The following is an 11,179-nucleotide window of genomic DNA, read 5'->3' on the forward strand; positions in this document are numbered from 1 at the left end:
GCCCTCTGTTTAAAAAGTTTGTGGACCCCTGCCCTAAACCTTATCCTACCCTCTCCTCCTTTCTATCCTTCCACCAATTGCAACTGTATATTCCCGCCCTCAGTGTGCCGCTCTCCCCTTCCCTTATTCACAACCACCGTTGCCAGGCCCGTAGCCAGGATTTTGATTTTGGGGGGGGGGGGGCGCTGAGTTTGATTGGGGGGGCTCAGGATATACCCTAGCAAACCTTTTGTATCATTATCCCAATACCCCTATGCATATGGGATATATTGAGCATGGTGATCAGATCATGATATGAATAAACATAACTGTTTAAATAATGTACCAGTAAAGCCTTCTCGCGGACCACACTGAGAATTTTGGGGAGCGTGCTGAAGCCCCTCAACCACAACCACCACCCCCCCCCCCCCGCTACAGGCCTGACTGTTGAGGAATGTTCAGAATTTCCGAACTCAGAGCTTCCGAACCCAGCTATCATACTATCACAGTGTTTCTCAACCTGGGGGTTGGGACCCCTGGAGGGGTTGCAAGGGGGTGTCAGAGGGGTCACCAAAGACAAGCAGAAAACACAGTATTGTCTGTTGGTCATGTGGGGTTCCGTGTGGGAAGTTTGGCCCAATTCTATCATTGGTGAGGTTCAGAATGTTCTTTGATTGTGGGTGAACAATAAATCCCAGCAACTACAACTCCCAAATGTCAAGGTCTATTTTCCCCAAAGTTCACCACTGTTTACATTTGGGCATAATGAGTATTCATGCCAAGTTTGGTCCATCATTGATTGAGTCCACAGTGCTCTCTGGATGTAGGTGAACTACAACTCAAAAACTCAAGGTCAGTACCCACCAAACACTTCCAGTGTTTTCTCTGTGCCAAGTTTGGTTCAATTCCTTTGTTGGTGGAGTTCAGAATGTTCTTTGATTGTAGGTGAACTATAAAACCCCACAACTGCAACTCCCAAATGACAAAATCAATCCCCCCTCAACCCCATCAGTTCTTAAATTTGAGCATATTTGTGCTAAATTTGGTCCAGAGAATGAAAATATATCCTGCATATCAGCTATTTACATAATGATTCATAACAGTAGCAAACTTACAATTGTGAAGTAGCAACAAAAATAATTTTATGGCTTGGGGGTCACCACAACATGAGGAACTGTATCAAGGGGTCGAGCAGGCCCGTAGCCAGGATTTTGATTCAGGGGGGGGGGCTGAGTCTGAGTGAAAGAGGGTCTACCCTAGCAAACCTTTTGTATCGTTACCCCAATACCCCCATGCATATGGGATATATTGTGTATGGTGATCGAATCATGATATGAATAAACATAACAGTTTAAATAATGTACCTGTAAGGCCTTCTCGTGGACCACCATCAGAATTTTGGGGGGGTGAAGCCCCTCAAGCCCCCCCCCCCACCACCACCACCTACATGCCTGGGGTCGAGGAATTAGGAAGGTTGCAAACCACCAGGCCTGTAGCCAGGATTTTGTTTTGGGGGGGGGGCTGAGTTTGGTTCAGGGGGGGCGAGTCTGAGTGAAAGAGGGTCTACCCTAGCAAACCTTTTGTATCGTTACCCCAATACCCCCATGCATATGGGATATATCCAGCATGGTGATCAGACCATGATATGAATAAACATAGCAGTTTAAATAATGCACCATTAAGGCCTTTTCGTGGACCACCATCAGAACCACTGTACTATTACCTGGTCTTGCCCCCTTCCATCCCCCCCCCCCCCAAGAGCCAGGGGACAGCTCCAGCTTGGCAGACTGCGCAGGCGCGGCGGCTCAGAACAGGTGCTGCTCCCCGTAGGCCCCGCCCCCTTTTGCCCCAACTCACCCAGGTTGACGAAGCTCATGACCATGTCGGCGTCGCTGAGGAAGGCGCTGTCGTGCGCGCTGGCCAGGGCCGGGGAGGCTCCCGGGTGGCTGAGGAGAGCCTTGTCGCGCTGGAAGGGGATGGCGGCTGTGGGCAGGGGGGGCGCCCTCTCTGCCTTCCCTCCCTCCCCCTCCTCCTCCTCGGTGGAGAGAGCGTTGTAGAGGTCCAGCATGAAGAGGGGCGCGGAGTTGAGCGAGGGGCGCCCTTGGTGCTGGTGGGGCTTGAGGCGAAAGAGAGGCGCTTCTCCTCCTTCTTCCTCGGGAGGCGGGAGCCCGTGCGAGGGTCGGGGCCGGTGAGGCAAGCCCAGCACGGAGAGGATCTCCTTCTGCATCTCCCGCTTCTCGTGGGACTTGAGGCGCCTGTAGAGGAAGCCCGAAGACGGAGGAGGCGGAGGAGGAGGGTCTTTCCCGCCTGCGGGGCTCCTCAGGAAGGCGGGCAAGGCGGGCAGCGAGGGCGAGGGAAGGGAGCCCCAGCTGGTCATGCCATTGCCCAGCAGCGCCAAGCACCACCAGAGCCCGCGCAGCCCCAGAGGCATGGCTCTGCTCGGGAAGCCCCCCTTCCTCACCCTCAATTCAGGCCAGGGTGGGGGCCCGCCTTGGCCCTTGACAGCCCCATGATGCGCCCCCCCCCCACTCTCACTCTTCAGCCTCAGGTGATGCTCCCTTTCGCCTCCGTCTCTCTCTCTCTCTCTCCTCAGGTGCCAATCAATCCCTTCCCTCCTTCTTCTGCCTTCCTTCTTCGTGGAGACACTTCTCCCAATAGAGGAGGGATGGGAGAGGCGCCCCTCTTCCCTCCTCCTTCTTTGCGCCTCTTTCTCCAAATGACACAACTTTCTGAGAGTGGGATAAGACAGCAAGAAATTCCTCTTTTTCCCACTCTTCAAAATCCTTCGGAGGAAACAAACAAGGTCTTCTCCCCCTCCTTCCACCCGCTGCTTCTTTCTTCTCCCTCAGAGGGAAAACAGCCCTGGTTTGAGCTCCTCTCCTCCGCGCGGCCAGTTGGGGAATCCCGCGTGCGGCAGGTAGTACCACGCGCCAGCTGGACGCAAGGCCCGCCTCCTCCCCAGTGAAGAGGAATGGGGCGCTTTGATGGGCAAAAGAGGCGGCCAATGGGAAGGAGCCTCTCCTCCTCCTCAAGGCGGGGGCGTCGCCTCTCGCTCAGGGTTGCCACCTTTTTCTGCTCTTTCCCAGGCTGAGGGTAGGCGCCTCGAGATGAACACAGAGTAAAAAGGGCTGCCCAAAGGGAAAGCTCAGGATTTTGGGAGAGAAGGGTCTCTTTTTTATCACTATGGTAGCCCCTCGACTCTGGAACTCGCTCCCTAAGGATATTAGGCAAGCCCTCACATTGGCAGTCTTTAGGAGGAGCTTGAAAACTTGGTGGTTCCAATGTGCCTTCCCTAATTGAAAGACCAATAATTCCTGGTCTGACCAATTCTCTGCAAAATGTCCTCTGAAGCACTTTATTCTACCTGTTGGGGCAATCAACCCTACCTCAACCTCTAAAACCTCTATTCAGACTCATTTTATTGCCGTCACACCCAGTGTTTTAAATTTTTTAATCTATTAGAATAGGCCCTGCCCACAGTGTTGGATCCTTGTTTTTCTTAAATGTTGTGTTTTTGTTGCTGATATGTTACTTATAATGGTTTCGTATTGTATTTTATTTTGTTTTTATTTATTTATTTATTTATTTATTTACTTTGCTTATATACCGCTGTATCTCAAGCCCGAAGGCGACTCACGGCGGTTCACAAACAGTAAAAACAGTAGAAACAGCAGTGGTTCCATACAACATATAACAATTGACTTAACACATTATCCATAAATTACCAATAAGCAATTACAATGCACAATTATTACAAAAAACAACCGTACCCAATCTTCTCATCATCCAAGCGTAGTCCAGGTTCGTCGTCCATTGTTCCATTCCTATGTTCCATTACCAGATTGCACTAAATTACTCAAACGCCTGCACAAACATCCAGGCCTTCACCTTTTTGCGGAATACCATTAGAGATGGTGCTAGTCTAATGTCCGTAGGAAGGGCGTTCCACAGCCGAGGAGCCACCACCGAGAAGGCTCTATCTCTCGTCCCCGCCAGCCGAGCTTGAGAAGCAGGATCTCAAAGTCCTGGTGGGTTCATAGGCAGAGATGCGGTCAGATAGGTAGCTTGGGCTGGAACCGTTTAGGGCTTTAAAGGCCAACGCCAACGTTTTTATATTATTGCTGTGTTAGTTTACACTGATGTATTGTATTGTCGGGCTTAGCCTCATGTAAACTGCCCTGTGTCCCCTTGGGGAGATGGTGGCAGGCAGGCCTGTAGCCAGGTTTTTTTTAAGGGGTTCAACCCCCCCCCCCGAAATTTTTCAGGTTTTTTAAAAAAACCCTGGTTTACTCATGAATTTTAACAGGTTAACCAAATCCCCATGCTAAGTCTATGAGACACAAAAACTTAAGAGTCCCTCCAGAACTGCAAGCACTATATCAAGGAAATATTGACAATTTATTCACACTGCCATTACTTGCAGCAGTAGCCGATATAGCGAAGCAACCAAGTTGGGTGTGTGTGTGTTGAATGCTCTCATTAAGGAGGCCAGACTTGGTGGAGGTGGTTGACAGGGGCGGAGCTGCAGGCTATTGAAGGTTGCTCTGCCCCCTGCTGTGCTCTTTGCTTCAGCGTGACCCTAACCCCCCCCCCCCCCCGAAATTTTCAACCCTCCCTGAAATTTTTTTCTGGCTATGGCCCTGGTGGCAGGGTATAAATAACGTTTATTATATTATTATTGTTATTGTTATTATTATTCTGGATAGAACTTGGAGGGAATTGGGGGCTGAGGCAATAACAGTCCTCAAGTCTGAATTCTGAGCAATGGAGACCTAGCACAGGTTTTTCTTGACAAGAGTTTTTCCATTGCTTTCCTATGAGAATGAGAGTGTTGCTTGTCAAAGCTCACCCAGTGGGTTTCCATGACAGAGCAGGGATTTGAACCCTGGCCTCCAAAATAATATGACCCATCTACACTGACCATATAATGTAGTGTTTCTCAACTTTCCTAATGCCGTGACCCCTTGATACATTTCCTCATGTTGTGGTGACCCCCAACCATAAAATTATCTTCGTTGCTACTTCATGACTCTATTTTTTCTACTGTTAAGACTCATAATGTATATGCAGGATGTATTTTCACTCATTGGACCAAATTTGGCACAAATACCCAATATGCCCAAATTTGACTACTGGGGGGGGGGGGGGAGGGGTGGATTGATTGATTCTGTCATTTGGGAGTTGTAGTTACTGGGATTTATAGTTCACCTACAATCAAACAGCATTCTAAACCACACAGAATCTCCATGACCAAGAGATAATACTGTGTTTTCTAATGGTCTTTGGTGACTCCCCTGACACCCCCTCATGACCCCCCCAGGGGTCCTGACCTCCAGGTTGAGAAATACTGATAAAATGCTTTGTGAAACTGCATTATGATCAGTGTATAATCATATAATGCCACTTAACTGCATCATATGTGTCTACCCAGTTTCAGGATGCATTATATTGCAGTGTAGATGGGCCACAACTCAGTACTCAAACCATAACAGCATTTTTAATCATGTCAGAGGTGACTTGAGCATATGCTGCAAGTCGCTTCTGGTATGAGAGAATTGGCCGTCTGCAAGGACGTTGCCCAAGGGGACACCTGGATGTTTTACCATTTTATAAGAGGCTTCTCTCATGTCCCTGCGTGGGAAGCTGAGGTTGACAGATGGGAGCTCACCCCATCTCGCAGATTTGAACTGCTGACCTTCAGGTCTTCAGGTCAGCAGTTCAACCGTCACATGGGTTTAAGCCATTGCACTACCATGGCACCTATACCATGTTGGCCCTCTATTATTATTATCATCAACATCATCACCATCATTATCATCCATATTATTATTACACTATGTAACATGATATTTGTTCCTGGGTTATAAATGTCGTTTCCTAATTCGTTCTGTCTTAAAAACATAGAAATGGTGTATTAAATTAAAGCAGCACTTCAACACTTCAACATAGTTTGTGGCAACCAGAAAAACAAAGTTTCTGGTGCATAAGAACTACTTTCAAAGTAAGGACCGCACAATTAAACAGGAAAGAACACTTTAAACCAGGAACAGATTTTTTTGATACTGTGTTGCATAGTGTTATTATTGTTGTTGTAATCATCTACATTGGGACCTTTGGTTCCAGGAACCCTCGCGGATATAAAAATCGATGGATGCTCAAGTCGCTTTATCTACAACAGCTTTGTAAAACCGTGTCCCTTATATAAAATGGCAACCTCAAAGTTTGCAGTTTTTGAAAACATTTTCAAGTCATGGGTCATTGAAACCATAGATTCAAAATGGAGAGGTGACTTTAGTGTCATCGTTGGCATGGGATCACAGTCTACCAAGGAATTACCAATAGACATTTTGGACCATCAACTCTATTATTATCATAATCAATATTATCAATATTATTGATGTTTTATCAATAGGTTGCTGTAGGTTTTTTCGGGCTATATGGCCATGTACTAAAGGCATTTCCCCCTGATGTTTTGCCTGCATCTATGGCAAGCATCCTCAGTGAATGCATCAGAGGATGCTTACCATAGATACAGGCGAAACGTCAGGAGAAAATGCCTTTAAAACATGGCCATATAGCCCAAAAAAAACCTACAACAACCCAGTTTTATCAATATTTTATATGCTTTTATGGTTTTAACCTGGGTTGTTTTAATACTGTTTTAATATTTGTGTATTTGTATATTTTCAGTTGTACTAAAACGCTTTTAATTGTGAGCCACTTTCAGTCTCCATATGGAGAGAAAAAGCGGGATATAAATAATAATAATAATAATAATAATAATAATAATAATAATATGGGTTTATTTCTAGGCAATAGCTGACTTTAGGCAATAAAGTACGTTTCAATTGCATGTTTTCATTTTCCTCTCCTGGTTTCTGAAGCTTAAAATGTATTTTGAGTGAAGAAGAAAAAAAGAACATGAGCAGGAGGGGGAAAATACGAAGGCAATGTGAAAGATACATAATTAGGAACAGATGAAGATTTGGAATGGGAGTGGGTATTTTGCTTAGAGAGGATAATGGCAAACAGCAGATAATCCTGTATGTGCTTGCCTGTATGCAGGTGCTACTGAACTGACTGACACAGATTTCTGGAAAACATTCCTAGTTAACTGGGCTACAAATAGTTATGCTAACTTAACAGAACCAAAACATGTAGACTTCCAGGCTACACAGAGTTGTAGGAGGTAGGAAATTTCCTGCTCAGGAACATCTTGTGTTGTCAAAGGCTTTCATGGCCAGAATCACTGGGTTGTTGTAGGTTTTTCGGGCTGTATGGCCATGTTCTAGAAGTATTCTCTCCTGACGTTTCTATGGCAGGCATCCTCAGAGGTTTGAGGTCTGTTGGAAACTAGGAAAATTGGGTTTATATATCTGTGGAAAGTCCAGGGTAGGAAAAAGAACTCTTGTCTATCGGAGCTAGGTGTGAATGTTTCAGTTGGTCACCTTGATTAGCATTTGATGGCCTGAGAGTTTTTAGGTGTGGCTCATTACTGCCTGGGGGAATCCTTTGTTAAGAGGTGATTAGCTATCCCTGATTGTTTCTTGTCTGGAGTTCCCCTGTGTTTGAGTGTTGTTTTTTTATTTACTGTTATAATTTTAGAGGTTTTTTTAATACTGGTAGCCAGATTTTGTTCATCTTCATGGTTTCCTCCTTTTTGTTGAAATTGTCCACATACTTGTGGATTTCAACGGCTTCTCTGTGTAGCCTGACATGGTAGTTGTTAGAGTGGTCCAGTGTTCACAAATAATATGCTGTTTCCAGGTGGTTCATCAGGTGGTCTGCTATGGCTAACTTCTCTGGTTGAAGTAGTCTGCAGTGCCTTTCATGTTCCTTGATCCATGTTTGGGCAATGCTGCGTTTGGTGGTCCCTATGTAGACTTGTCCGCAGCTGCATGGTATACGGTAGACTCCTGCAGAGGTGAGAGGATCCCTCTTGTCCTTTGCTGAACGTAGCATTTGTTGGATTTTAGAACATGTAGCATCCAACTAGTGACTTGAGAACATTCTGTACGTCGCTTCTTGTGAGAGAGAATTGTCCATCTACAAAATCAAAGCCCAGGGGATGCATGGGTGTTATCATCTTGTGGGAGGCTTCTCTCATGTTCCCACATGGGAAACTGAAGCTGACAGATGAGAGCTCACCCTGTCTCGCAGATTTGAACCATTGACCTTCAGGTCAGCAGTTCAGCTGGCACAAGGATTTAACCCATTGCACCACCATGGTTAAAAAAAATGTGAAAGCACTCTAATAGATAATGGGTTTTTGGTATGGTGATTCCTGAACCTGATAAAAAAGGGATGTTTACTTTTTTTGTCAAGCTGAATCTTATGGTAAAAAATAAATACTGTAATTATTCCTTCCATTCTAGTCAATATGAAACGCAGTTAGACTATTTCACAGGAATCTTAGTGTTGAGGAGAATACCTTGTGTTCATTAATCATTCTTAATATCTCCTGATGAAGAGCATCTTATCTTAGTGCTTGGTGCAGATGAAGAAATGTGATGCTTACTAATTGAATATTTCTCAGAATTTCCGAGACTGGGTTGACCCACTTTATCTCACTTTGCTTAGTGAAGCTCTTCCAGACTGAAAGATTTAGAGACTGCAACTTCTTAGATTACACTCATAGACCAGAAGTTTTGGAAACCTGCTCCATTAAAAAAAACAAACCAGTTCTAACAGACAAAAAAGCTGCCACTCTTTCAGAACTACATGGAAATAAGGATTTCAACAGGTGCCATGTTACACATCACAGTGCTAATGGGAGAATCTCCATTTACTGGAAATTCCTCTTTTACTCAGTTGTTAGTACAGGGCCTTTTTCATCTTAATCAAGTGTGCTTGTCCAGCTTAAAATCAACTAACACTCTTACATATAACTCTTTAAGAATTTACGTCCATTTCAAAATACAGCTTAAGAATCAGCAAACATTTTGCCCTTGCTGAATGACTGCCAGCAGAGAAATTCTTGAGCAGACAATCAGACACAATAAGTTTATATATCCTTCACATGTGTTTCCTCCTCTCTTCTACAACTTATTTATGGAGGCCTTGATACTAAAAACAATGTATCTTATTTCACAAGTAGGGTAGTTAACAGGAAGTATAATAACTTGTGAATAACTTTAACAGGAAGTCCGTGAACTCAAAACCAGGCCTTTTTTCATAAACTAAGTAGTTAATCTTTGTTCGTTCCAAAAGATCCTTTCAGATAACAGGCATATTTTCCTTTGCATGACAAGCCAAATAAAGAAGACAAAGTATGTTTTGAATAGAGTTTCACTTACATTTCTAAAAACATTAAGAGCATTGTGATTACCTACAGCTCCAAGAACAAGGCATATTCTTCAGTATTTTTGCAATAATGCTACAAGGCAGATCCCTATTATAGCTCCCGGCTCATGCATATAGCGGATAGGAAAGGGACAAAATGAGTTACTGCACTATATACATCCCATTGTTTAGGACTATATAACTAACACTGCAATTTTTTCCAACCCTGTTACTGATGACATTTCTTGGAGCAATTAGCCATAGGCGAAACAATGCAGTTTGGATTCACAGAAATAATTGAGAATGCTTATGCCAGCAGAACTGTTGAACAAAAGGTTAGCAGTCCAAATCTGGGGAGCAGGATGAGCTCTCATCTGTCAGCTCCAGCTTCTCATGTGGGGGCATGAGAAAAGCCTCCCATAGGATGGTAAAACATCCAGGTGTCCCCTGGGCAACATCCTTGCAGGTGGTCAATTCTCTCACATCAGAAGTGACTTGCAATTTCCCAAGTTGCTCCTGATATGAAACAAATTTGAGAACTGTAAAATATCTACATAGTTAACAAATATAGCCTGGATTTCCTCAGTTCCATGAACAGTCTTAGTTATCCATTTTTCTTTCAGGAAATATTTCATCTTGGGACAGGGGACTGTAGCAACAGTAGTCTAGTTACAAAGTGATTAGTTTTGCCATCTGTATCTCCTCTTTCCTACAGAGTATTCCACCCTCACAATAATACAACAGCAATCCTAGGTTAGGCTAAAAGTAAATCACTGGCCAGCATCACCAAGAAGAGTTCACAACGCAAGTGGGGGTTTGACCCTGGATCTTCCAAATGCCAAGCACTCTATCACTCATCATCACGGATTTTGGGAGGGAAAGGATATGAAGAAGATGGTCTGAATTGTTGTTAGTTTCTCCCAATTAATGTTTCTGAATAAAGAGTCAACACTTTGGTAAATCCTATTGACCCCATGGATCTATTCTAGTCAGGACTAGCAACAAGACCTGGCTGAAGTGATTCTCATTGGCTTTTGACCCTGTTGATTTTTTTTTTGTCTTTGGTTCAGAGGATGAACACTCTCTTGATCAACATGTGCCAAACACCCACCCTTTAGCCACTGAACTCATGGTAGAGATTTAATGCAGCTCAAAGGACATATATCTCCACTAAGAGTTCTCCCTCTCTCTGTCCAAGGCAATTTGGTTTCTTGCTGGCAAATGGGCACCTGGTAACTGAATGAGGAATTGTATGTACCTCTGGCACCTTGGTAGGCTTTGGAATCAGTTTTCTTCTAGACCTCAAAGGAATTCCCCTTCTCCAGTGTTCATTCCAGAAATTTTTTAGTAGGCATCTTTCCTATCTGCACTGAGCACACTTGTTTTGTTTTCATGCAAGAGCAATGGACTTCATCAACTGGACTAATGATGTCATCTTATGTCATATAATGATTCATTCGAGCATCTGTACTGTGCCCTGACAAATATCTTAATCAGAATGCTCTACAAGTTACTTTAAATATATACTGGAGTCCATTTGGATGCTTCACCATCTGTAAAGAATTGACAAAAGGGAACTTAAGGTTTTCCTGTTCGAAATTAAACTGAAAGAGGCTGTGGACCTCTTTTTAGGTACAGAAAACATATAAAACAGAATAGTGTATTGTAAGGTTTTTCAGCCTACTAAATTAAATACGAAAGCTATTAAAATAATGTTTCACCTTCTCATATCTGTTCTCTTGCTCTATCTCTACCTTTTCTTTTACTATCCCCTCATTAAATATGTTTTGAATGCAGAGTACAAAACAGCTTTAGGAACATAATGTTTTCCTACTCGTGGGGGACATCTTGTGGTCAACCAAGATCAGCTTAAAAGAAAAAAACCCTCCAATTCCTCTATACAGGAGTTTGATTTTTA

General features: G+C 44.0%; 1 protein-coding gene across 1 annotated transcript in view; it reads right to left on the minus strand.

The window, feature by feature from the left end:
* Positions 1-2,941, minus strand: part of BMP6 (bone morphogenetic protein 6) — a 113,742-nt gene extending 110,801 nt beyond the window's left edge. Inside the window, exon 1 of the mRNA XM_060774787.2 lies at positions 1,837-2,941. Coding sequence (XP_060630770.2) covers positions 1,837-2,410 — 574 coding nt within the window. The 5' untranslated portion in view covers positions 2,411-2,941. The remainder of the gene's footprint in view (positions 1-1,836) is intronic.
* Between the last annotated feature and the right edge of the window lie 8,238 nt (positions 2,942-11,179).

The sequence above is a fragment of the Anolis sagrei genome, chromosome 4 (genome assembly GCF_037176765.1).
Source record: "Anolis sagrei isolate rAnoSag1 chromosome 4, rAnoSag1.mat, whole genome shotgun sequence".
NCBI lineage: Eukaryota > Metazoa > Chordata > Lepidosauria > Squamata > Dactyloidae > Anolis > Anolis sagrei.